Source organism: Acanthaster planci, linkage group LG15, assembly GCF_054643075.1.
Source record: "Acanthaster planci isolate LZ-2023a linkage group LG15, COTS_SCS, whole genome shotgun sequence".
NCBI lineage: Eukaryota > Metazoa > Echinodermata > Asteroidea > Valvatida > Acanthasteridae > Acanthaster > Acanthaster planci.
Genome location: NC_141791.1, coordinates 1,146,708 through 1,173,595, shown reverse-complemented (window position 1 = coordinate 1,173,595; position 26,888 = coordinate 1,146,708). Strand labels below are relative to the sequence as shown.

Below are 26,888 nucleotides of genomic sequence, written 5' to 3'. Positions count from 1 at the left end.
TTTAACGAAAATTATTTGTGCCTTGTCAGAAATGTTAAAACAGTGTCTGGAACAAGGACGCAAAGCCACAAAAATAATGTCACATTGTTATCTCATACTTTTACTCAAAGTGTTCCAAATACATACCACTGGAAAGCTCCCTTTTGCTGAATTCCAATATACCAATATCTCAATTTGGGAAAATTCTGACTTTCAGCTCATTTCGTGGTGACAGGTCACATACCGTATATTTCTTTTTTCTCTTTTGCAGGAGGTTGAACGTGAGATCTCATTTCGTACTGAAGCTGGGTTCTACTACTCGTTCTACAAACAAATAGTCTTCGCACCCTCCATTGTAGAAGGTAAAGATCGTCCTGTTTGTCTTAACTCTCTTGGTGGACTCATAAAAACTACCCAGTATCAAATGCTGCCGAGTTTGAAAGTAAATGTCCTATGGAGTGATGGACTCTCTGCTTGGATGCAAGCAGGCACTTTGTAGCCTGGCAACCAGAGGGAGTGAAGAGCTCTTAGGGGGTCTGCTGATTTCTGCGTGCTTTTCATCTGCAATCAGAAGGCATACCAGGAACCAGGTACCGAGACCGCGAAAGCTACTTTTGTGCCTTGCTCTTCCATTGCAGTCTAGACTTTGATGGGAAGGTGTGGAATCAATTTAGGAATGTTAAACCCTTGTTGCCTGCCTCTCCATTATCTATACTAATAAGAGAGAAACCCACTGGTGCCCAGTCTGTCTTCCCGCGGTTGCCGGCGTAGGTAGTGGCGCACCCGTGAATGATTTGACGCACGCCATGTTGGGAGCGGTGTCCCGGCCTCGCGGCTGCGTATGTGCGGGGCTGGTTGCCAGGGTCTTGGCACGTGGAATTTTTTTACCCCCGGCTGCCCTCCTGAACCGTACCTGTCGCGTTCCTCCATTGGCAGTTCCTGTGGCCATATACATGTAGAACGGTCTTTGCCATTGGGCGTGTGTGTGGTGGTCCCGGTACAGATATTCCTGCAGTCGTTCAGAGTACCAGTGGGGCGCTTCTGCTCCCTGACCGTTCTCTTTTTCCGCTTCTGGGCAGTGACGTAATAACCGCTGCAGCATTCCAGCTTGATTGGTCCTTGGGAATTTGCTGAATATTCATGATACGTGTGCGCCGTCCCCCACATGTGGGAAGTGCACGCATGGTACGGTTATGACCTTCCTGTTTCATTGGTCAACAGGGATTGTAATGAATATTCACAATCTATTCCCTGGTGGTTTGAGTCTAGCACTGGTTTATCCATGCTTTTTCGTGCAAGCCCATAACCCTTGGTTGGCATGAATGGTGAATGTCCACATGTCCACCCTAAGGGCCAGCCCTGCATGCAAAGAATCTCCCATTACCATTTCGCTGACAGCATGCCACTGCCAATCCCATCGTCTAAAAATCATTCTCACCACTAGACCTGGAGGAGAAACCTTCCAGGTCTGTGCTGTCACAGTGCCGGAGTACACGTGGTGCTTTGCCATTAAGAGAAAATAATAACATATACGACAATCCCAAACATTCATTTTATTAAACCCTGATTTTTTCGAAGGGGGAAGGCACGTTGATGGGATGATTCTAAAGCAATGTTCAGCAAATACTGAGACTGAAAGACAAACACTTCTATGTAACAAAAATAGAACGTAGGGCTTACAAAATAGGGCCCCTGTTTTCATAGGACAGACCCCAATACAAGCATCGGCCAGCCACAATTTTACTTGCACCCCCTTGAAAATGAGTCATGAATATTATCATACCCAGACGACGATCGCCAAGGTGACCATTTATTGTAATTTATTTAATACTGGTAACAATACACTATCGCTGTTTGTAACCAATAAAGAACGTAGGGCCTACAATTACATGTAGGGCTGCGCTCTTCAGATTAAGGCCTGATCTGAGTATTATCACTGCCCAATTCAAGTATGGGCATAATTACTTTCACCCCTTGAAAATAAGACTGATTAATATTATTACACCCCAGCCTACGAATGCTAAGGTGAGCATTCAGTTTAAATTATATAATACAGCTAAAAATAGACAATCACTTACATGTATCAACGATTGATAATGAACGTAATGAAAGCTCGCAGTTGGAAACTGTTTCTAAAGTTCGTTGCCAACCCCTGCTAAAATCCTGAAATTGTGCGTTAATCGTACAGTTTCTAAATGGGGCTTAATTTCTTGAGTATATATTTCATCCTTTCTTGCGTAAGGTAAACCCAATTTTGATTAATGTATTCAGCCCCTTTTAAGTCCTGTTAGCAGAAATGATGAGATTGAAAAGCAGTAAGAATGTTTTTCCCTGGAAGCAATGAACGGGATTAAAAAAGAAACACTTTTACAGTACATTCCTTAGATAGGAGACACAGTTGCACTCTACCTCCATGGTATCACTTACGCCATTACGCCATGCCATTTAGGGGACTGGGAGAGTGGCTTAGCACTTGAACATGACTTGCTCCTCAGTGAAGTACTTCTTTTGGTGTCGTCCATGGTGAATAGTTTCTGATTGGTTACAATATCTCTCAATAGGTTCATTTAATATGCCTGTCTTTATTAACTCCCAAATCTTCCAAGCAAAAACATCATGATTTGAATTGTTGTCCCAAATTTCTATGACAATCTGTTTTCAAGTGCATGGGTCCATTGAGTTTAGAGTTCATGTGACTCCTCTGCCCAGATGTCAGACAAGGTTATTCACTGTCACGGTTTCACTATCAAAACATCAATACAACGGAGTTCCTTAATCATAGATAAACGCTCCATTATTAAACAAAGCCACACTACCTACATCGGTATGTGTAAAGATCTTCATAACAAGTTATTTCATACTAAAAGTACCCTACTTCAAAAATCAATTTTAATTGAAAAAACTCAAATGTCCACAGCAGTGACAAGGTAAATTAAAAAACGTCAACGGCTGCTTCCGACAAAATTAAGGTTGAGATTTGCAGACTTAGTAGGCTGTCATCTACAAAGTGTGTTCCCCTGCATACTATTCCACAAATTCCTCACTTAAACACAGGCCGGGCTAGATGTCCTCTGGAACACCGTCGACTTTTACACCTTTTTAATACCACACAAAGCTAATGTTGGTAAATGTTAGAAGTATTCAGAAGATGTGTCCACTGCAGCTTAAAAGGATTGTTATACATGTACACTGAAGCCCTCTGTAAGATCGGTTTTATCTGTCTTGTATATCAAGCGTATTTTCTTTGTCTTTTAATTTGTGTACGTTTCTGATGGCTAATCTTTTGTTTGTCTGTATGTATTTCTTTTTATTCTTAATTATGCCAATAAAATAATGTCAGTCAAATTACACTGGTGTGGACCTGTTGTGCCAAAGTCCCGCTTTCACCGTTAGAAAGGCAAACAAAATGTGGCGAGGAGTGAAGATTGGTCTTTTGACAGTGACTTGATTTGGAATGCAATGTTTTTAGTCCAGTGTGATAGCGTCCTAGCCAGGCATATACATGTATACTGGTATCGTGCGTCCGGGAGTTTTTAAAACTCTTAGCATGCCAAGTTTCCATTCAAGCTGTGTTTAAGGAGTTGGTCGTGGAGCTTGGATTTTTTTTTGGGGGGGGGATCCCTTTATTTGTGATGGGTATTACCCCTGTCAAAAGCTGGTCTTGTTGTCGAAAGCTACTTCAAATTGGCTCACGTGCTGCAAACATATGGCACAGGTGGACTGGATTCATCCTGTGTAAGAACAGGAAGCAACTTGTTTTAATTGGATTATCTGATTCCCCGTTGAATTTTTTTTTTTGCACATTTCTAACACACAAACTACTACAGATCATATGCAGCAACTTTTAGGCAGTTAATGAATGGATTCTTGGGTTCAGTTGTTGATTCGAGCTTCTGTTGAAATTCTGTCGGAAGTTTTTTTCAGTATTTTAATGCACTATGGGCATTGAGCTGGCACAAGAGAGGGGCGGTCTCCTGGGAAACTGAGGCTTGTTTGGTACTAATTGCACATCACTGGTTCACCAATGACTAGGAAATGCAAGCATTGCAGTTGCATTACTACCAACAAATGAACACTCCCGACCAACGAGGCTCTTTTCAACCAATGAGGGGGTGCTTCTATTCAAGGTGGATAGAGGTGCATTAAACTGTGTGTATGGAAGCTGAGCTATAACATTCGGGATTCCATCCAACCTTGTACCGTTATATTCCAGCATTATACAGATTTTGGTTAGTTCAGAGTTGGAGCTACATGTACAATGTACATGTATTAACAGAATGAAACGGTTATGGCATTGGATCTTTGAGTTTGTCTGTCTTACGGTAGTTATCCTCGGTTTGCAGTTTCACATTATTTGGAGTTGAATCCACCTGCATGGCTGTACATTTTTTCACTGATCGTCCCTGCAAGGATTACTCTAATCCTCGTTCATATTTACCCTTAAGTTTATTCCCGGACATCGACATCTACGCCGTTTAGCGTTATGAAATGACCGACTTCCCCATCCCCTCACCAATCAGCATATCTGCCCGGAGCAAGTGCATGAGACAAACAAGATCTGGCATCTGTAGCACTCTGACTTTTCAGCCTGATAAAAAAGGACAAGAGAGCAATGTCCCCAAGTATTATTTGTGAGGTGATCCATTTAAAAATACCTTCACCTCAGTCCACTCTTTAAACTTTGTCTGTTCAATTGTATGAAAATTGTGAATCCTGATTGAAAGTGTTCTTCTGAGAAGCAAGTGATAAATTAAATGGAGCCGTTTTCAAATTTGCAGCCCAATATCTGTCCCAAACCTGCGCTGGACTTTGCCTGGAATCACATTATACAGCAACAGTGTCAAGTTTGGAGAATACGGTTTATCAGTAAAGTTGGATACCTCAGCCGTGGACATGAGCATTTCCTCCAGATTGTACTTATAAGGGTTAACGTAGCTTCACCCGTAAATGGCCAGCTGTGCAGTGTGTCAAGTTTTTATACATGCGCCAAACCCTCTGACCTGTTTCATCTGTCCACTGTCACTCTTCGTCTCTTGCCAGGAAGTATCCCAAATTAACCGTCCACATAAATTAAGCCAGTGGCTAGACCAGACAGCTAACAAGGCATGACGGTTATGCCGGGTAGTGGTGTGAACACTGAAAACCGTACTGTACTACAGAGTCGGCAAGCACATCTGGGTTGAACAGTAGTGTCGCTGTTGAAAAAATTAACTGTTTGTCAATTATTTCAATATGATCGCAAGGCAATTGACAATTCTGGTCAACTATTTTATTCTCAGACATTTTTTGGAAAGTAAAGTACATATGGATACTTGTTCACCTTGGTCCAGAATGTTTTGGTAATGTCTTGTGGTTTCAATTATAATTTTAGGGGTAAACATTTCCTACATTGATACCTTGTTTTTAAAATCCTACATTCATCACATTAGTATAAAAATCCTCCTCACAGTTTTATCCATTCTTTTTCTTTGCTTCTTATCATCATGCAGCACGTAGATGAACGGAGAAATTACTGTATTAGCTTGAGAATTTTGTTCAGTAATTTGACAAGGTTTCTGTCTGTAAATGTAACAAATTACATCATAAGTACTTGGATCACATCCAGTGTGATTGCACATTGTCAATAGGAATGCAAATAGGATATTGGCTTGAGCCAAGTTGCCTACGTAAAGATTAAGACTTGCCATGGAAGAGACTATTTCACTTGATAACCAACAAGTCCTGTCAGTTTGACCCGAGGCAGGACCAGTTGCCTTTGTATTCAAATAATCTCCTTGCCAATCTCTTCTGACATGACTGGCTCTTCCATTTCTCCTGCCTTCCTGTGATCTAGCCATCTGATAATGCCTTCCGTAATCTCTGCCCACAGGCCTCTATGCCTTAACTCACGACAATGACACAGAGAATTGGCGGACAATCAATGCCTTGGAAAGGTTCAACATCTACCAGGAGGTTGTTCTTGGTATCATCTACAGAACCTTTGGTTTTATCAGGTATGTACAATTTTTATGTTACTCAACTTGTTCAATTGAGAAGTAAAATTCTTGTCTACATGAGCCCTAGTTAGCATCCCCTTTGTATGTTTGTAGTCTAGGATTTTCCCCTTCAATTATGCTTATTTTTCTTCCTTTCCTTCACTTTAAATCCCCCCTCCCCCGTCAAAATGGTCATGCCTCTCAATCATTAATAATTACATGCTTAATCAAATTTGAGTCTGGGAACTGAAGTTGTTTTCTTTCAAATGTCGCAGAGTTCCCTGCCCTCCCCCTTTAAAGTTCTTGCATGAAGATGGTCCCGCACATCATCATTAGCAAAATTGCATTTCCTGTCACCAAATCCCTGATGATCCCAGCTAATTTACTACCTCCTTTTTCCATATACGAGCTGACTAGAGTGAGCCCATGCATGGCCATCAATAGTCATCAACCCGCATGGATCCATGTGATAGCATTATCGTACATGTATTAAACTTCACAGAGTTATCTGACCCAAATTTCCACTGAATATGAGTCACAGGGATCATAATTTCATCATTGAAAAGGTAATGCCTTAGAAGCTATTTGAGACAATTAAATTGATCTTGTGTGGAGGGACCATCGTAATATTCTTGTAGTTTACGTCTGGCATACCAGTAGTTCACGATACATGTAAATCTTTTTGAGGTGGATGCAAGATGTATCCATTCCAAGCAACTTTCTTGCAGCATCTACTGCCGCAATTTGCTTCTTTTCAGTCTCAAATCCAGTAGTTTATCATTGAGTTTGTTGGTAAATGTGCGCAGCAGCTTTTTACATGTACACTTGTAGTCTCAGAGCAAAGCCCACTTTTATGGAGCACCTAAGCAGGAAATGTTGCCGAGCTGTTCAGCAGGTTTACATATTCATCAAGCAACAGTCGACAAAGAAGCGGTCACTGGCAGTCCTCAGCGTTTAGCAGTTCATGCCACAAACCTGTCTCTGGGCTTGGTAAATTCCTCCACAAAGCCACACCTTACATTTAGCTCTACTTCACCCATTTCTACCTCACCATGATCTGTTTCTTTTTTTTTTTTACAGAGAGCCTACCCACCGATTTTCTTCTACATCTACTCTGTGTTTTCCTTGCATGGCTTGTATCTGGTAGCCTTGTACTGCACAGCATGGATGCTGACCAGATCTTGGTTGGCAGGAGTACTTGCCTCTGCATTCTACGTTTTCAACAAGTAAGGAGAAAACCACTTGTAGAAAACTTGCAGAAAATGTAGAGGTGAAATGGGACTGCTGTTTTGCCAGTTACCCTAGTGATGCTAGATTGAATTCATCAAGTTTTTTTATTTTGCGGCTCTGTTTCTGTTTATACAGCTGAAAGTCCATTCTGGTTGCTGTTTCTGTCACCGATTATTGCCAGTCCTAATTTTTTTTTCCAGGGACGATACAACCAGAGTAGACTACACCATTCCTTTGAGGGAGAGCTTTGCCTTGCCCATGCTGTTCCTCCAGATGGCGTGCATCACTTATTACCTCAGACCCATCACGACTGTCATGCGACAGGTGGGATTCACTGTCAGCGGATTAACCTTTCCAGATCTTTCCAAAACCATGTTTACATTTAAATGTATTAGGCATGGGGTCCCTAAAAGGAAGCTCATTTTGCATTTGTTTTGAGAATTGGACTGACACGTTAAAGCAGTAGAAAAATTGTTTTTGCCATTGAGAGGAATGCATCAAATTGCAACAAGTATATACAAGCAAATTGGCTCAATGCTTTGATGTTGTCAAGCTCTATGTCTGCTTGAAATAATAAGCCATTGCTTCCACAAACATGAAACTTGTTTGTGAATTGTAATATATAGCAAATCAGTGGCTTACTGATAAATGGCTTCAGCAGCAGTGAGCAGTTAAGTGTTGTAAGACTTTTGAAGTCACAGCAGGTTAAGCCCATCAGTTTTTGAAGAGATCTATATTAAAAACGAACTGGGCTCATTGCCAGTACTGTCGTGGGTGTCAGCCTTCTTGCACTTGATTTGTTGGGTGAGATTCTTCATTGGAAGATTGCCAAACATTACAGTGCCTTGTAATAAATTGTTAACCCATGGGCTATACCGGGATGAAGAAAAGTACAAAATGAGCTCAAGGAATTTTGCAAATTACATGCAGCTATACTTGTAGGTATGTGGCAAAGATTTTATCTGGGGCCAATTTCATAGAGCTGCTTAAGCACAAAATTTGCTTAAGCATGAAAAAACACTGCTTGACAAATCAGGTTACCAGCCAAAACTCCATGTGCTGTACATTGTTTTGGAATGGTATTCACCTGTCTTTTGGTTAGCATGACAATCACATGGATTTTGAGCTGGTAAGTTTTGTTTTTTGAGCAAGATTTTTTGCGCTTTAGCAAATTTTGTGCTGAAGCAGCTCTATGAAATTGGCCCCAGCTGGTCCCTACTTCATGGTTTTACCTGTGCCAGTAGTAATCTGGCCATCACTGTGCCAGAATTTAGCTGCGAAATTTTATATGTCGAGTCACTATTTTCATATCCAAATTGCCATGTGATACTCGTGTTAGAACACGTGGGACTAATGATTTTCTATATTGATCTTGTGAATTTCCTTTGAAACCTGTCAGATTTTGAAGGTCTCGGAGGCTTGTCGTTAAAGTAACGTTAATTTTGAAAAGTCGTTTATTAAAAGTCCTGCCAATCTCTGTATTATTGCTTGACAGAGGTTGTGCGTTGCTGTCACCCTTCTGAGCTCCTTTCTCTTCGTCCTGACCTGGCAATTTGCTCAGTTTGTGTTCCTACTCCAAGCCATGGCATTGTATGGATCAGCAAGCCTACAGATGGTCCCTAGACACAAGGTATGAGTAGTCTGTTCGTTGGTCAGTCTGTCACAAAATGATAATGCATCATTTTGCTTATTATTCTACCTCACAAAGATCATTTCATTGAAATGTGAAATTTGTTTTAAATTTTAAGTATTGTATTTTTCAACAAAGTGATTACAACCACTACTTCAGGCCATATGCATCGTTTCATTCTTTGTCTTACTTTGTTGTTTTAATTAGCTGTTTCGTGATGCAAAACCTTTTCATCAAGATCAATAACTTAATTTCTCGTGTTCCCTTTATGTCTTAGATGGATCAATCACTTTGGACAATTTCCATCCTCTGTGACCACATCTCTTCATTCCTTGAGATGTTCCTCAGCTCTCTCCTTTTTTGTTTCAATCAATCCATTATTGTATTGATTAGATTTCTTGTTTTCCATCAGGTGGTTCGCTTGCTGCTCCTTCAGGCCGTCTGCATCCTCTCTGTCTGCATCCTCCAGTTTTTCAATAAGATGCTCCTTGGTTCTCTTGTCTTCAGTTTTATCATGGCAGCTCTCCTGGATCTGCAATTGCAGGTGAGTTCAGAGGGCGTCAAGCTTTCATGATGAACCAGCAGACACGTAGTGTAAATAGAGCCTATGACGACAGATCAAAAAACCTCCAGAGAGGTGGACTGGTGGACTGATGGAGGAGAAGGGATTTACCAAGATTTTGTAGCAGAATATGCTTGTCTTGTATGATCTGAAAATTACTGAAGGCTTGAAGTAACACCGTGATGAGGTGCGAGATGGTCACAGCATTGTGAAGGAAACGGTCAAGTCTTTCAACCATCTCTTCAAGTATCTGACAACATTGTATCTCTTTGCTTTTCAGGGAAGTCGTCCCTACTCAGGAGGGATTTTAACCAGTTTTGTTAAGCTGCTGGTCCACATCGCCCTGGTTTTGATTTTGACGGTGCTCATCAACATGACCATGAAGGTAACTAGTCTGTGATATTCTGTGACTGTTGCACTGTCTCTAGTTTTTAACTTGTGAAAGTTTGTTAAGCATCATGTTTTAAACACATTCAAGAATTCCTGCAAACTGTTTTTTAAAAAAAGGAAACCTAACATGAAATGTTTAAGATTTGATTCCTTTAAATGATTGGGTAAGTGTTTTTTTCTTGGGTTTTGATTTTAGTTTGCCATTGGGCTTGAGGCAGACCAACACATCTATAAGTTCCTGACAGCCAAATTTGGAATTGCCAACACCAGGTGGGCAAGGATCTTACCTCCGGAGTGAAACTTAACCACACATTCAAAAGAATACCCCCTCTGCATTTACTGTTCAATTTAATTATATCCAGAATCTAATAATGTTGAAATGAAGGTTTCATTTACTCAGACCATTTCCCCGTTTGACCTATTGCAATAGTGATAGCCTGCCACAGATTTTTGTTTGATTAATCTGAGTGTGAAATGGATGTCATTTGTAAAAGCTGCAGGTTTTGAGTAAAAGTTGAAAAATTGGAACTCGTGCTTGAAAAAAACTCAGTATCTTGAATTGAACTGCCACAAAAATGACTGGTTAAAAGCAGAGAAAAAGAGTTGTACAAAATTTCAGTGTGAGTTGGTTTTGATGTTGTCTCTTTTTCAGAGATTTTGATGCTCTGATGTACCAGTGCAATGGGGCCTTTGGTTTCCTACCTGTGGACACATTTTGGCGGCTGAGTAGGAGACTAGTCTTTCCACTCTACATGGCTGTTATGGTTGGATTATTGATTGCATTAGCCACAGCAGTGTATCAGAATTGGAGGTGAGCCTCTTGTTGCAATTATGATTTAATGAATTGATTTCTAGGATCAGGATTTTTAGTATCTAACCTGAGATGGAAAAAAGTTGTCTTGCAAATGAGTATTTTACATTTTCAAAATCTTACCCCAAAGCTTGAGATTTGTTTGAGGTTTTTTTGTTAACATATTGGCTACTTGTCGACAGAAATCAAGCCGATCTTGCCAGGGCCAAGAAGGATGATGACACTCCCCCAAGTCAAGAGGCCTTAGACTCCATCCACCTCCTCAGCGACCGGCCAGAGCTTGCTTATCTAGCCATCCAGTCGGTCTTCTCAGCCTGCCTAGCCTTAGCCATTCAGAGGCTGAAGTACCTATGGCTTCCCCATGTGTGTGTCCTGGCTGCGTTTGGAGTCAGTGATTATCAGATGTGGAGGGCTTTGCTGACGCGGCTTGGATTTAAATCAGAGTCTGGGGTGAGAAACTTTGAAGATAAATGCAGACCATCATAGTGTACACTATTGGAATTCTTGTCTACATGTATGTGTGGCTGATGAAAAACTTTAAGTATTTTGTTATTAAATCATTTAGCATACATGTACCCTCTGTAAAAACTCCCAGAAAATTTGGACAAGTTAACAAAAACTGGACTGTGTAGGTATTTTTTTTTTACCAAATTGTGTATTGCTAAGTATCAGATGAGTCTGTTTGATTCTAATTAAATAAAAGATTACTGATAAATTCTGTTTGCCATACCTGAGATGGAATTCTTTCAGCAGAAATTTATCCAGGCCTTTACAGCTGTTCCTTTGTAATATAACATTTGTAACTGAAAAAAATTTGGTATTTTGATGATTGAGAACAATTGTAAGTGGGTTGGTATAGTAAGAATAAACTTCCTAATTGATGTTTGAACAGGTGCAGAGTGCTCGTCATGTTGCCACCTTCCTTGTGCTAGCTCTAGTTCTCTCCATTGTGAGTATCCATTGTATGCTCAGGTTGAAATCAAACCTACATGTCAAAACTTTCCAATCCAGGAGATTCCAAAGAATTACATGCAAATATGAAGTATTTCAAATTGTGTCAGCCTGTCTCGATTTAAAAATGGAGATGTCACAAGCCCTTTTTCTGATGCACAGAAATGTTGATTTTCGCATTACCTTCCTTCACCTCACAGTCATTACCTCGAGTGTACACTGAACTGGAAGAGTTACGTGAGTTCTATGATCCAGACACTGTGGAGCTCATGAATTGGATTAGGTATGCTTGGTGCTGTCATCAATTAGTGTGACAAGATGCTGGTAGATTTGAACCAGTTGTCAGGATTCATGTTTCGAAGTGTCAAGAGGCTTCATTTCTTCGCAAACATTGACTGTAGTAATATATTGTTCCTATTCAACTGAGAAAAATCTGGCAAAAATATTGCTTTCTGAATTCCAAACATATGTATAAGAAATTAGTTGAAATGAAGTCTCAAATTAACACTTTGACAGATATTATCTTTGAAACCAGTAAGCCATTTTCAAGTTAAATTTGAATAAAATCTGGTACACCGAGTTATCTGATTGCACATAAACATAACGATTTGAATTCCCCAGACTAAAGACACTGGTGCTATACCTCGTGCAGGTGAGAGGGTGATTCTCTTCATGTTTGACCCCTTGACTTTCACTTCAAGTTAAAATCAAGTTCAGAGCACAGCTATGTATGGAGAAAGTCGTGCCAACTTCAGACTTCAGAACAAACATGGCTGCTCAGTATGTGTGCAGTACAGCACACAACCTTGCATAGCGACCATCATCTCTGGAATGGACTGGTTCCTTTGTGCCCTTCTTATCCATTGAGAACAGTGTATTGTTGCAAGGCATCTCTTATGTAACTAAGCAAAAGCTTGGCCCGAATCATGAGGTATAGCAACAGTGCTTTTAGTATGGAGAAATCAAGTAGTTGTGTTCATGTGAATTCAAAGAACTCAAGTGTACCAGATTTGGGTCAAAGTTAACTCGCAAAAGGCTTATCATCACTTCACGAACATTTTGGTATGAAAAGCCACCTCCAATTTGAACAATGGTTTGGAATTTGGTTGTGTCCTTTTTGAATGTTTGCAGAGAGCAGACCCCCAAAGCTACTGTGTACAGTGGTAGCATGCAGCTCCTTGCTGGTGTCAAGCTGTGTACCGGCCGTAGACTGACCAACCACCCTCACTACGAGGACAAAGAGCTCCGAGAGAGGACATTGCAGGTGAGAGGTAGATTCTCTTCACGTTTGAGCCCTTGACGTTCACTTTCAAGTTAAAATCAAGTTCAGAGCATAGCTATGTATGGAGAAAGTCGTGCCAACTTCAGACTTCAGAACAAACATGGCTGCTCAGTGTGTGTACAGTACAGCATTCACTGGTGCACAATCCACCATTTTGGTTCCAACAGTTGAAACACTCATGTCGCAACCCTCTCTCTAAACAGCTCTGTGTTATTTCCTTTTGGCAGCTGTATCAGTATTATGGAAGACGGATGCCCAAGGAAGTGTATAACATACACAAAGCCATGGGTACTGACTATATCATCCTTGAAGACAGTATTTGCTATGCCAGGGCTGCAGCTCTAGGATGCAGGTTACCAGACTTGATTGATATCTCCAATGGTCATGTAAGTAGAGGCTTTACATTGACTAAGTGTGTGTTGGTAGAAAGGGGTGTGGCTCAACGACGAAGGGGTGGGGTGACAAGATATAGGTTAAAGGTCGTTAATTTATGAGTCACTTGGATTTGATGGCTTTTTTAAAAATTTATTTTGTTTATAGCTTTATAACGGGGCTCAAGCTGAAGAGTTGAAGTTCTTAGCGGAAGCCAAGGTGGGAAGATTCTGTGATGTCATCAAGCAACAAACGGCAGAGTATACAAGATATTTCTATCTTGCATTCCACAACAAAACGTTCCGTGTTTACAAAGTGTTATGACAGCTTTAAAGTTGAAAATATTGAGTGATTGTCAGGGTTTTGAGGTTAATTTTTTCCCCTGGAGTTTCTAAGGGCCGCCGGCTTCTGACATATTTCATATCTTTGAGGTGCAATTTAAGATTATATTACGGTTGACGGAAGAGGTAAAATGGATTTTTGCACCGTTTCCAGTAACTGTTTAGTGTTCAATATTTTATGAAAATTGATTAATGCTTGTGCCACTTGTATTAGATGTTACAGTTTGGAAGGTTTTAATGACTGTGCTTGAGTTCTGTTAAAGTAATGTTTATATAGGTGTGTATATTTCAGAAATTTGACGCGAGGTTTTGAACTTTCAGTCATTTGTAAAAATTGTGTTTGTAAATTGGTTGTGTGATACTTGAGTATGGAACTTTCGACTTTTATTAAGAAGCATGTCCAAAAGTAACATATTATGGTAATTTGGCTGTATCCACCCCGAGTTGAGGTGCATCCCCAAGCGGCAAAAGAAAGGCAGATCGTTGTAAGTTTTCCAAGCGAGTTCTTGCACGCATTCTGTGTTTACGCAGAGACCATACATTAAGGAATAAACTTTTTCCACGTACTCGGCGTGCTCCGCGTCAAATGTGCCATTGATCTCCATTATAAACACCCGCCTCTCTTTTTTTCTGCTAGGAGTGGAGTGACTGGTAACATTTGGTTGATACTCAGTCTGAACTCTGGAAGTTTGCCTTGTTTTGTGTTGTAAATGTTTTGCCCACTTGATAGGAAATGGAAAATAATTGCTTGGAACGTTGAGTTAAATTGGAAACACTGGCCGCACAAAGTTCACAATATACATGTAATGCTACAATTCAGCATAAAAGTCTGACTGTGACATGATGGAAAACTTCAAACACATTTTGTTCTAGTTATTTTGGATTTTTCATCAATGAAGCAACAGAGAAAAGCTAAGATATATTGCTGTACAGCAGTCTAATGTAATTAAAAGTTTTCAGCAGTTTGATATCGAAAATATGAGTGAAGTAGTTTAGTGACCTCAAGAAACAGCTTGAACTTGCATTTTGGAGAAAACTCAGAATTTGGTCATAATGGCCAACCCCTTGCAAATTTATTGACTGATTTTGCCTGAAACTTAAATAAAAAAGGTTTTCTTAGTCCTCTGAATGCATTCTGAGTCATCTACAAGCATTTTGGAAGGGTTTGAAGAAAACTCAAAATTTGCTCAAAATTCACTAAAAATGCAAGGCTAACCCCTTGCAAATTTATTAAATTTTCATGAAAAATTTTGAGTGCTGATTTTGCCTGAAACTTAAATAAAAAAGGTTTTCTTAGTCCTCTGAATGCATTCTGAGTCGTCTAGAAGCATTTTGGAAGGGTTTAAAGAAAACTCAAAATTTGCTCAAAATTCACTAAAAATGCAAGGCTAACCCCTTGCAAATTTATCAAATTTTCATGAAAACTTTTGAGTGCTGATTTTGCCTGAAACTTAAATAAAAAAAGTTTTCTTAGTCCTCTGAATGCATTCTGAGTCGTCTAGAAGCATTTTGGAAGGGTTTAAAGAAAACTCAAAATTTGGTCAAAATTCACTAAAAATGCAAGGCTAACCCCTTGCAAATTTATTAATTTTTCATGAAAAATTTTGAGTGCTGATTTTGCCTGAAACTTAAATAAAAAAGGTTTTCTTAGTCCTCTGAATGCATTCTGAGTCATCTACAAGCATTTTGGAAGGGTTTAAAGAAAACTCAAAATTTGCTCAAAATTCACTAAAAATGCAAGGCTACCCCTTGCAAATTTATCAAATTTTCATGAAAAATTTTGAGTGCTGATTTTGCCTGAAACTTAAATAAAAAAGGTTTTCTTAGTCCTCTGAATGCATTCTGAGTCGTCTACAAGCATTTTGGAAGGGTTTAAAGAAAACTCAAAATTTGGTCAAAATTCAGTAAAAATGCAAGGCTAACCCCTTGCAAATTTATTAATTTTTCATGAAAAATTTTGAGTGCTGATTTTGCCTGAAACTTAAATAAAAAAGGTTTTCTTAGTCCTCTGAATGCATTATGAGTCGTCTAGAAGCATTTTGGAAGGGTTTAAAGAAAACTCGAAATTTAGTCAAAATTCACTAAAAATGCAAGGCTAACCCCTTGCAAATTTATTAAATTTTCATGAAAAATTTTGAGTGCTGATTTTGCCTGAAACTTAAATAAAAAAGGTTTTCTTAGTCCTCTGAATGCATTCTGAGTCGTCTACAAGCATTTTGGAAGGGTTTAAAGAAAACTCAAAATTTGCTCAAAATTCACTAAAAATGCAAGGCTAACCCCTTGCAAATTTATCAAATTTTCATGAAAACTTTTGAGTGCTGATTTTGCCTGAAACTTAAATAAAAAAGGTTTTCTTAGTCCTCTGAATGCATTCTGAGTCGTCTAGAAGCATTTTGGAAGGGTTTAAAGAAAACTCACAATTTGGTCAAAATTCACTAAAAATGCAAGGCTAACCCCTTGCAAATTTATTAAATTTTCATGAAAAATTTTGAGTGCTGATTTTGCCTGAAACTTAAATAAAAAAGGTTTTCTTATTCCTCTGAATGCATTCTGAGTCGTCTAGAAGCATTTTGGAAGGGTTTAAAGAAAACTCAAAATTTGCTCAAAATTCACTAAAAATGCAAGGCTAACCCCTTGCAAATTTATTAATTTTTCATGAAAAATTTTGAGTGCTGATTTTGCCTGAAACTTAAATAAAAAAGGTTTTCTTACTCCTCTGAATGCATTATGAGTCGTCTAGAAGCATTTTGGAAGGGTTTAAAGAAAACTCAAAATTTAGTCAAAATTCACTAAAAATGCAAGGCTAACCCCTTGCAAATTTATTAAATTTTCATGAAAAATTTTGAGTGCTGATTTTGCCTGAAACTTAAATAAAAAAGGTTTTCTTAGTCCTCTGAATGCATTCTGAGTCGTCTACAAGCATTTTGGAAGGGTTTAAAGAAAACTCAAAATTTGCTCAAAATTCACTAAAAATGCAAGGCTAACCCCTTGCAAATTTATCAAATTTTCATGAAAAATTTTGAGTGCTGATTTTGCCTGAAACTTAAATAAAAAAGGTTTTCTTAGTCCTCTGAATGCATTCTGAGTCGTCTACAAGCATTTTGGAAGGGTTTAAAGAAAACTCAAAATTTGGTCAAAATTCACTAAAAATGCAAGGCTAACCCCTTGCAAATTTATCAAATTTTCATGAAAAATTTTGAGTGCTGATTTTGCCTGAAACTTAAATAAAAAAGGTTTTCTTAGTCCTCTGAATGCATTCTGAGTCGTCTACAAGCATTTTGGAAGGGTTTAAAGAAAACTCAAAATTTAGTCAAATTTCACTAAAAATGCAAGGCTAACCCCTTGCAAATTTATTAAATTTTCATGAAAAATTTTGAGTGCTGATTTTGCCTGAAACTTAAATAAAAAAGGTTTTCTGAGTCCTCTGAATGCATTCTGAGTCATCTACAAGCATTTTGGAAGGGTTTGAAGAAAACTCAAAATTTGCTCAAAATTCACTAAAAATGCAAGGCTAACCCCTTGCAAATTTATCAAATTTTCATGAAAAATTTTGAGTGCTGATTTTGCCTGAAACTTAAATAAAAAAGGTTTTCTCAGTCCTCTGAATGCATTCTGAGTCGTCTAGAAGCATTTTGGAAGGGTTTAAAGAAAACTCAAAATTTAGTCAAATTTCAATAAAAATGCAAGGCTAACTAACCCCTTGCAAATTTATTAAATTTTCATGAAAAATTTTGAGTGCTGATTTTGCCTGAAACTTAAATAAAAAAGGTTTTCTTAGTCCTCTGAATGCATTCTGAGTCGTCTAGAAGCATTTTGGAAGGGTTTAAAGAAAACTCAAAATTTGCTCAAAATTCACTAAAAATGCAAGGCTAAGCCCTTGCAAATTTATTAAATTTTCATGAAAAATTTTGAGTGCTGATTTTGCCTGAAACTTAAATAAAAAAGGTTTTCTTAGTCCTCTGAATGCATTCTGAGTCGTCTAGAAGCATTTTGGAAGGGTTTAAAGAAAACTCAAAATTTAGTCAAATTTCAATAAAAATGCAAGGCTAACTAACCCCTTGCAAATTTATTAAATTTTCATGAAAAATTTTGAGTGCTGATTTTGCCTGAAACTTAAATAAAAAAGGTTTTCTTAGTCCTCTGAATGCATTCTGAGTCATCTACAAGCATTTTGGAAGGGTTTGAAGAAAACTCAAAATTTGCTCAAAATTCACTAAAAATGCAAGGCTAACCCCTTGCAAATTTATTAAATTTTCATGAAAAATTTTGAGTGCTGATTTTGCCTGAAACTTAAATAAAAAAGGTTTTCTTAGTCCTCTGAATGCATTCTGAGTCGTCTAGAAGCATTTTGGAAGGGTTTAAAGAAAACTCAAAATTTAGTCAAAATTCACTAAAAATGCAAGGCTAACCCCTTGCAAATTTATTAAATTTTCATGAAAAATTTTGAGTTTGCCTGAAAATTGAATAAGAAACATCTCCTAGTCCTCAATGCATTTTAAGTCTTATACAAGCATTCTGGAGGAATTTACAACAGAAAATTTGATAAAAAAGGAACAAAAATGTAAGGCTTACCCCTTGCAAATTTATTAAATTTTTTTCTGTTCTTAAAAACTTGAATGCTTACCCCATTTACAGGATCAACAGAAACCTCATGACAAATTGTGTGATTTTATTTCTCTAAAAAAAATTAACATGCTCATTTCATATTCTGTCTGAAGAATGACAATGCTTGTGCTATGCTTTTGCCGTCAACTGTCCCATGTTCACTTTTGTTGGTTGCATCCTTTCTTGGCATTCTCCCACTGGTTGTAGCTTCACCACCAAGACAGTTCCAATCCCAAGAATGAACACCGCCATCTTTATACATTCTCTTACCATAATCTGTGGGAGGAGCAAACTCCTGCAGTCTTTTGGACTGTGGGTTGTTTCTCAAGGTGTTGGGGTTAGCCTTGGCCGCTGGTGCTGTTCCATCGTAGTAACAACTTGGAGGTGCGAACTCTTGAGGGCGCTCTGCTCTAACCTGCCTCTTGACTCGTTCCCACTGAGATTCTTCTGTTGACAGCAAGAATGAAAAGGGGAAATTTTTAGCAATCAATTTACAACTGACAGGTTTTTTCACTGGACTCAGATCTGCATTTCTGAATGTTTACCTTTTCCTATATCCCAGGGCCTGATGGGGGCAGCCTTCAATCTCTCTGCTATTTGCCGTACATCCTCCTCTTGTTGCACCTCTTCTCCCTCTTCCCTTTCTTCCCGTTCTTCATCTTTCTGTTCCTCCTCATCTTCCACCAGCTCCCCCTTGAGACGTTTCCGCTGCTTGACTTTCTCCAGCCGTGCCTTCAGAGCAGCCTTGCGTTTGGCTTTCAGCTGTTCACTCTTGCTCCTCTGGTCCAGAGTCTCGTCTCTCAGGTGCTTCAGCATCTCCATCTGCTTCTGCCTCTCGCTCTCATCCTTGGAGAAGTCAAAGTAACCCACGCCCATCTCTCGGACCTCTGGAAAATTGAGACATGAGAGATATAAGAATTAATCAGAGATGAAAATGGAACAATGAGATAGTTATAACACAGTGCTACCTTCTTGATGACCGATCATGAGCTTGTACAACCTAACATCAGACACAATATGGTTTGACTTGATTCTAACTATCTCATTCTGACCTGGTTGACCTGCAGTGACTTGACTCAAACCAAAAATGACCTAGAGTGACCTGCATGACTCAACTTGATGGAATCAGGCTGTCCTGAGTGGATGTGACCTGACGTGGTCCGACAACACACAGACAAAAACCAGATTTACCTTGCTGAGCATAAACAGAGCCAAGAAGCGACTGAATTACCGTCAAACCTGACGTTCTGGTAGTGTACTGAGCCTGGTCCCCGCCTCCTCATTTCTTCCTCTTCCTCCTCCCACTTCTTGCGCATCATCTCTCGGTACATGTCACTGGACAGGAGATCAGGTAGTGGTTCCTCAGATGTAGTCTTCTCTTCAGCGTCTCTGAGGTGCGTAACAAAACAATGACAAAAATGTCACCTTCCGGTATACAATCATCCAACAATTCCAACAGGCAGACAGGAGGATACTGTGAGGGATGGCTGGATGTAATTCTTTTGATTATTTTTTTTCTCTGAAAATCAATATACTCCCAGTCTTTTTGACACTTATCATGCACTTAATGACATTCATTATGAGTGCACCTGTGAAGTTACAATTCAAGCAAAGACATGATTTTGTTATGGGCATTTATAGTGTATGGCTTCTCACACATCAGCAAGCGTACATCAAACACGTCAATGGGCAAAGTTGACAGTTTGGCTGGCCTATCTTGGAAAAATGGGCCTTTTGCAAGAATGGTACATTCAAGATTAATTTCAAAATGATTGCAAGGCATTAGTAGAAAAACTCCGAAAGGCTCAGTAAAAAAAAAGAAAAAAATGCATTGTGATGACATCGTAGAAATTATCAACGGACCTGTCCCCCAACCACTTTAAGAGTTAGGCAATGTTAATATTTACTGAGTTATGTTTTACTTTAAAATTTAGACAGAGGTTAAGAATTTAAATCAAAATAGAAATGAGATTAAAGAGATAGACATTTCCACCAGAATCATATGCCAATCCTGATAGCTTTTCAAAATGCCTCAACAAAGCTTAAAATTAAAGAAATCTCTACAGTTCCTTTTGCTTTAAGGACTTTAAGGAGAGTTCTAGACTTACTTGAAAGCCTGTGGGTTGAGGCGTTTGTCCATGTTGATCAGCTCTGGAAGGTCTTTCTTCATACATCGTCTCGATCGTCCGAGAGTATCAACATAGTCTACCCTGGTATCCAAAATAGAACACAGAATGAGAATATAGGTTTGTTGCAATTGCCCTTAAACTGAGGTATCTCCAACCAGTTTCCTTAACGAAACTCTAAAACGTTCTTCTCTACTAATCTTGACCATACTAATACTACCTCAGCTTTAAAGAATCACATTTAGAAATTTTCAAGTATGAAGAGTAGGCCTTTTGGTTTTTAGACAGAGGCTCAAAACTTCTTAAACATGCTCACTCCTGAAGTGCTTCCAGCCAGCTTCCTCGTCCAGACTGCAGGAAGTAGGTCTCTTCTGATCCTTACTACACCAAATTGGAACATTGGTTTGACATGGCTTCAAAGAATTACATAATGAAATTTTCAAATACTGAGGGGTCCTGTGTTTTCTAGACAGAGTTGTATTTTGAGTGATTCACAGACTGGCCCTTTGCAAATAGCTTCATACACGGTCAGGGTTCCCTCACCAGAAAGATATCTGAAGAGGAGGCATCCATTTCTGAAGAAATATCATATCTGATGACTGTTTTATTTACATTTTGCACAGCATCAAGAGATATGGCTGTGAAGAATCAGAAAGTTTTCATGAGTTTTGACATTTCTCTCCGCAACACTTAAAGAGAGGGAGAACCCAACAGGAAATCAACTTTTCTGCAAAGACCTTGCCAATGAATCCCCTCCCTGGTTCCACTTATTCCTGGGAAGGAATTCCTCCTACCATTCATCCTCTGGGTCGACTGGGCCAGGAACATCTGTAGCTCCCATCTCATACTCTGTCTCCTCACTCTTCTCTTGCTGATATATCTTTTCCTCATGGAGCTCATCGATGGCCTTCTTTTCAAAATCGACCAAGAAGCGGTCTGATACCTCATCATCTGCCCGACAAAACATATTTTCTCTTAACTTTGGCTAAAAGGCTAGAGGAATTAATGTAGATTTTTTTACATTTCTTGATTATCTCTGTATACCATGGTATTTGTACCTATTCAGGTGACTTTAACTACAACTTTAATCAGAGCAAAGATGCGTATTAGACAATCATCTCTATTGTTGGGAGTAACACTTCAGGTTGTAAGATGTACTATCCTCTGGCGTCAAATATCCAATATTCTTGCTTCTCTTTTGTTCACTTTGGTCAGGCTCCTTTATTTATTCTGGTACAAAAGGCACTGGTATGCACAGGGAACCAGACTACTATGGAGGTTGAGATTTACACGTACCTGCAGACAGTACAGATCTTTGAGACATCTGCTCATACAGCCTAGTCTTGGCCTCAAGGGCTGCCCTGAAAAACACACCAAAACGTCAGTGTTTTTTAATGGATTGATACGGGTATTGCAACAACACTCTGGGAATGGAGACTTTTAAAGGAACTCAATGAACTTTTTATTCACTCATTTGATAGTCTTACCCAAATGTATTTAGAAGTTCAACATTACACAAACTCTTTACTAAAACAAATGCAAAAAGAGTGCAATGAAAGTCTATGCCAATTGTGAAACGTCACTGGATAATTGAGGATAATACATTACTGGATGGCCAACTTCACTTTGTAATGGTTGGGTGCTACAACTTTTTACGTCCAAGATGACCCATAATTCACAAAGGAATAAGATGAAATCAAATTACCTACTTATGTGGAAGTAACAATAAACGGATGATATTACCTGGACTTGTCCAACTGGTTTTCTTCCTCAACTGTAAGACTTTTATCCTTCTCTGCTCGTGATTGAACACCGGCATTCTTCTTGGACCAGATGCTTGGTTTCTGCAATGAAGTCAAAAGTTAAGGTCATTTTTGTAACTGCTGGGAAAATGATTCCATTTCTGCCTCAGAAACGTCATTTGATATACAATTCAACCACTCTGAGTCCTATGAGCATTAAATTACACATACATGTACAGGTAACATTCAAAATCCTCCGACTGCAAACTTCTGAAAACTAAAAAGGGCTTTATGACTTTCAGTTTGGCAGCGCAGCTTTGTAGAATCAATAAAAATGATCCATACCTTAGGGACAGGTTTGGACTTGATTGTAGTTGAGCCCTGTTGTAGCTTCTCCTTTCGGAGTGCCTCCTGCTTGCGGAATAACTCCGCCTTTAGCCCGACAAGCTGTGAAGAAAAACCCTTCAACTTCATTAATCAGTTACTTTAATGCTCTTAAAGGAAAAGCCAAAAATATTATGTTCCTCTCCCATCAGTTTGGTTCAATAAATAAACAATGGAGAACGGATGAATCTTCAGAGGTTGACTTAAACTGCTGCTTGTTGTTGCTTTGAGTCAATGACCAACAGTATGAATGAGATTTGGAGGGGGGGTCAATTTCGGAGCTACAATCATTAGCAACAGTTTAGGACCATGCATACAAAATGCATTAACCTGAAGAAAAATCAAACTTAAACCAATCAATCATGGTAACTAATGTTTATTTCCAATGTGTAACCTTGGTATGTTGGTTAAACAGCTATTTGGCTACATTTCCATGATTTGACAGGTTAACAGTCTAATATTCAGTGTGCCCTCCTTCATATCTGATGACTTAGACTGGCTTTTTTTACCCATGCTGCCTTACATACAAAATTTCACACAAGGCCTGCCTTTGCAACAAAATTCATGCAAATTGGCTCATAGCATGGCCCTGATGTTCTCACCACTGTACAAAACATCTTATGTAATCATTCAATAAAGCAGTGAAATTCAGGCACAGTGACAGAAATACCCACAAAATTCTAGGTGATTTAAAACTTTTGCAGTTGACTGTACATTACTTCTAAGGCCAAGGGAAATTTTATGTTTTGCATCCACCGTCTGCATGCCTGTGAAACACCAGCTTAACATTTTCATTATCAAATATGCTGTATTTATGGCGTGGTTTCATTTTTCTCTCCCTAAAAAACATTGCATAAAAAAAAATCTTGTACAAGAAAGGCTTAATCGCCTGCCGTGTGCAGTCAGCTAGACGCAGCCAGCACACCCCAAACCCTGGGTATAGGGGGCCTAGTACTCAGAGCAAAGGCCATCCAAATACACTTACGAATGAAGGAATGGAAAAATAATGAAAATAAAAGTAGTCGTTTTAGCCATCAGATAGTGATGTCCTAAAAAGTTAAATTTCGTAGTGAAAATTTTGAAACATTTACTAGGCCTAAAGAACATTTTGGCAAAAATTTTTCAGACCAGTCTCATGAGACGGGTGTCGCGTGATGTCTGGATGTGGAACACTTTCATGAAAAAAAATGCCTCGTTAGTTTTAATTTATGCTTGCACACATTTCAACTCACTGACCTGAACACGTTAAGCAGCGCGGAGTACATTGCTAAGCGCACAAAGCAACATGAGCAAAGCCCTTACCAGCTTACGGTTACAAAACACAGAGTGACTATCATCATGATCATGACAGTGTAGCCATAGAAATCCAAAGGGAGCCCAGTACATGTATCTTGATGAAAGAATGAGGCTACCTTGCCAAATTGCAGTAGGCCTAACACAGAGTTGGGAATTCTTGAAAAATTAACAAGACGTGAACATGTCAACGCATGTCGTTCTTGATGTTCTTACCGAGGACGAATTCACTTCAATTTTCTTCTTCGCATTCATAACGCTTAATGGCCTTCGGAATTACTTCGAATCAGACAAACGTGAAGTTCACAAATTCGAGTGTGTTAAAATCAGTTAAACGATGCAAAAACACTGATGAAAACCGTATTTACACGGTGTAAGTTTTCTTTTTCAAACGCAAAATCACCACCGGCCCACTACTCGATGGTGGCTGCCATGTTTAAATGTTGACTACTGCAAAGCAGAGGGCGCTCTACGTTAAAAAAAGAAATGCACGGGAATAAGGGAGCGGCAGGGTGCGTACGACGTGTCCGTGTCCGGCCGTACGTGTCGTCCATTCGTTTTTCGATTTGAAAACGAAAATCAAAACAACAAAAAATAAGTCGTTCTCCGTTTTTCGATTTAAAAACGACAAAATGAAAATCGACAAACGGGACGTTTCTCGTTTTTCGATTTGAAAAGTCGTTTTTTCGTCTTTCGTTCAAAAAAAAAAACCAAGACAATTAGGCCTACGTTCCTTTTTCGTTTTTCAATGTGAAAACGAACATAAACAACAGCGTAATCTATTTATCTACTTTTTGAAGAACGAAAAACAGTTTCATTTTTCATTTGGTAATGTAAGAATCGTCTTTGTAAGCCACCAAATTGAACATGAATTAAAGGAATACGAGAGATTCTTTGCTTCAAAGAAGGCAACCCACAAGGAAATTTCTCGCACTCTTAATAAAAGCAGCTTCAATTTTCTTTTGGGAAGTGCTTACATCCGAAACGAAGTCAAACGAAATGGGATATAAAGTGAAATTTACAACAACATTACTTCAGTTTTTCGCTTTTTTCAAAACGAAACACAAGAATCGACTTCTTCGCCTTTTTCCTTATTTTTCGTGTTCAAATCGAAAAACGGAAAACGACTGTTTTATTTTCGTTTTAAAATCGAAGAACGAAACGTACGCGAACCCGGCAGACAAGTGACGTGTTATTATTATTATTTTAGAAAGTAGACGAGGTGTTAGCAAGGGCGGATTCGGGCTGCGAGTGGACCAACTGAGGTCGTGCCCCATGGGGGCTTGGTGTAAAAAGTATCAATATGTAAAAGCGTGTAAAATGTGGCATCTGCCTCGAATGGCCATAAAAGTACTAGTGCTTCTGGATCCGCTCTTTGTTAAACGTTAGGTGTAGTAATTAATTCTTCACACAATTAGCCAGAGTCACAGTGAACAGGGCTAGGCAATCTTTATTTGATGCAGGTTTTTGTTTGTTTGTTTGTTTGTTTTTCTTTATGCAGCTGTAGTTTTATTCTTTACAATCCTCAATTTGTTTCACATGTACAAGGACAAGGAGTTAAGGGTTTCATTTTATTACAATTATATTGTCTATTGTGTCTTCTTTTGTGTTGATGGAATCTTTAATAGGAATTCCTTTAAGATTTCCGACGGGGTGCAGTAGGCACAATAGCCTTAGGATATACAGCTTGTGCATCACATGGGGGGGTCCCCCTTAACCACATATCGTGCAGGTTATCATTCAGTCCTCAGAAATCAGCAGGTGAAAAACTATTGGCATGTTTGGGTGACTTGGCGTGGATAGTAACTAAGGTAGGAATACTTCCCAAAAGACTTGTCGATACCTCTTGTTGAACAAGTTGTAGATGAGCGGGTTGATGCAAGAGTTCATAAAGAGCAGAACGATGGACGCTTCTTGGATGTTCTCATTGGCATCCCAACGGGTTACGCCAAGGGTGTCTTGGATGTAATCACTAATCAGTGTGATAGACTTCGGTGAGTTGCTGATGAAGAACACCAGGCTACTCAGTGCAAGCATCTTGGTGATCCGAACTCGAGACTTATGAATCTTCCGCATCCATTCGGGTGCCTGCTGGCCGAGACGACGCATGCGAAGCACAAGCCCATCTTTGAGAGTCTAGATGATCCGCGCGTACAGCCAATAGTTGAGAGCTAGACATGAGAAAAACGGTAAGGTTTTTACGACGTCACTGAGTTGGGCCGACTGAGACGCCTCAGTCTTGTCGTAGCTTTCGAACAGGCGGATTCACAATAGATGGCACGCATTTTTTTTGCAGTTATGATGGGCTCCAGGAAAAGTATGAGCTCCAGTAAAGTTCAGTTCTTACCAAACGAGACTAACAAGTCCTTTGGAGACACCAGGCTATGCCCGTGCACACTATCACCAAGAATGGAGTAACTGGTGGAGAAGTCTTCCGTGACGGGAATCTTCACAGAGTTAAGGGGTTCAAATCAAGGCTAGATACTTCCACTTCTACGCTGGCATTCAGCAATGTTCGCACTTTGGGATATCACGTCAAAGGCTGTGCGCTGATGGGACTCAGAGGTTTACCCTCATTAAAAAATGACGTAAATAAATTAAATGATAACATAAATACGGATAAAAAAGACAGGTCCAAGCACATTTAGGTCTCGGGATGGGCACCCGATTTTGTGCATGAATTCTGTACGTACTCTTCTGTCGCGCACGTGACAGTACGTACATAGAGTGGTACATGTCTGACACTTGAGGGCGCTAGATAAAAGAGTGAGAAAATAAATTGAAGCCCAGACTTCTCAAAGTAAATTCGATGCTGGAAAAATGGTTACCAGTCTGATCGTACACATTTCGTTCGTTGCAGAGTTTCATGAACTGGGTTATGACCTCATCACCTTACATAAAAACAGCTTCAAAGCATATTTTCGTCGTATGCCGTATTATGAACGTGCCCTGCAAAGCCTATTGCGGTTTTCTTGTCTCATTTGGTGGGAAGGCACTATTAAACTCGGTTTCATCAAGTCGTCTTTTACCCTTAAGCATTCTGTTTCTGTCGTCTGCTACTTATACTCGTCATCAGGGTTCCGCTAGTACTAGTACTGGTGACGCCATGAGTGAGACGAAGAGCCAAACGTATGCACCCTCGACAAATCCCAAAGGAGAGTTCGTTCGAAAGGACAGTACCTTTCGTAACTGGATTACCGGTAAGTGCGTTATAG

At 39.3% G+C, this 26,888-nt stretch overlaps 3 protein-coding genes across 5 annotated transcripts in view; 2 read left to right on the top strand and 1 right to left on the bottom strand.

Annotated features, from left to right (window-relative positions):
• dpy19l3 (dpy-19 like C-mannosyltransferase 3) overlaps positions 1-14,829 on the top strand; it is a 40,128-nt gene extending 25,299 nt beyond the window's left edge. For both annotated transcript variants that reach the window (XM_087146332.1, XM_087146333.1), the window contains 15 exons: positions 251-341; positions 5,849-5,970; positions 7,032-7,180; positions 7,385-7,508; positions 8,680-8,814; positions 9,227-9,358; positions 9,657-9,761; positions 9,963-10,036; positions 10,419-10,577; positions 10,760-11,027; positions 11,470-11,526; positions 11,729-11,811; positions 12,660-12,792; positions 13,038-13,196; positions 13,351-14,829. In XM_087146332.1, coding sequence (XP_087002458.1) covers positions 251-341; positions 5,849-5,970; positions 7,032-7,180; positions 7,385-7,508; positions 8,680-8,814; positions 9,227-9,358; positions 9,657-9,761; positions 9,963-10,036; positions 10,419-10,577; positions 10,760-11,027; positions 11,470-11,526; positions 11,729-11,811; positions 12,660-12,792; positions 13,038-13,196; positions 13,351-13,506 — 1,947 coding nt within the window. In that variant the 3' untranslated portion in view covers positions 13,507-14,829. The remainder of the gene's footprint in view (positions 1-250; positions 342-5,848; positions 5,971-7,031; positions 7,181-7,384; positions 7,509-8,679; positions 8,815-9,226; positions 9,359-9,656; positions 9,762-9,962; positions 10,037-10,418; positions 10,578-10,759; positions 11,028-11,469; positions 11,527-11,728; positions 11,812-12,659; positions 12,793-13,037; positions 13,197-13,350) is intronic.
• A 2,545-nt stretch (positions 14,830-17,374) lies between these two features.
• Positions 17,375-24,128, bottom strand: ccdc174 (coiled-coil domain containing 174). Of its 2 annotated transcripts, none has more exons than XM_022226413.2 (9): positions 23,890-24,128; positions 22,342-22,443; positions 21,998-22,098; positions 21,551-21,615; positions 21,049-21,205; positions 20,237-20,338; positions 19,360-19,517; positions 18,674-19,015; positions 17,375-18,572 (listed from the first exon to the last, which is right to left on the bottom strand). In XM_022226413.2, the coding sequence occupies exons 1-9, from the start codon at positions 23,926-23,928 to the stop codon at positions 18,220-18,222; spliced, it is 1,419 nt and encodes a 472-aa protein (XP_022082105.1). In that variant the 5' UTR covers positions 23,929-24,128; the 3' UTR covers positions 17,375-18,219. The 2 variants fall into 2 exon arrangements, with proteins under 2 accessions (XP_022082105.1, XP_022082104.1); XM_022226412.2 differs by having other exon boundaries at positions 17,375-18,575; positions 23,890-24,127.
• Positions 24,129-26,518: 2,390 nt separating this feature from the next.
• Positions 26,519-26,888, top strand: part of LOC147796566 (uncharacterized) — a 36,836-nt gene continuing 36,466 nt past the window's right edge. The window contains exon 1 of the mRNA XM_087146336.1: positions 26,519-26,873. Within this exon, the coding sequence (XP_087002462.1) occupies positions 26,540-26,873 (334 nt within the window). The 5' untranslated portion in view covers positions 26,519-26,539. The remainder of the gene's footprint in view (positions 26,874-26,888) is intronic.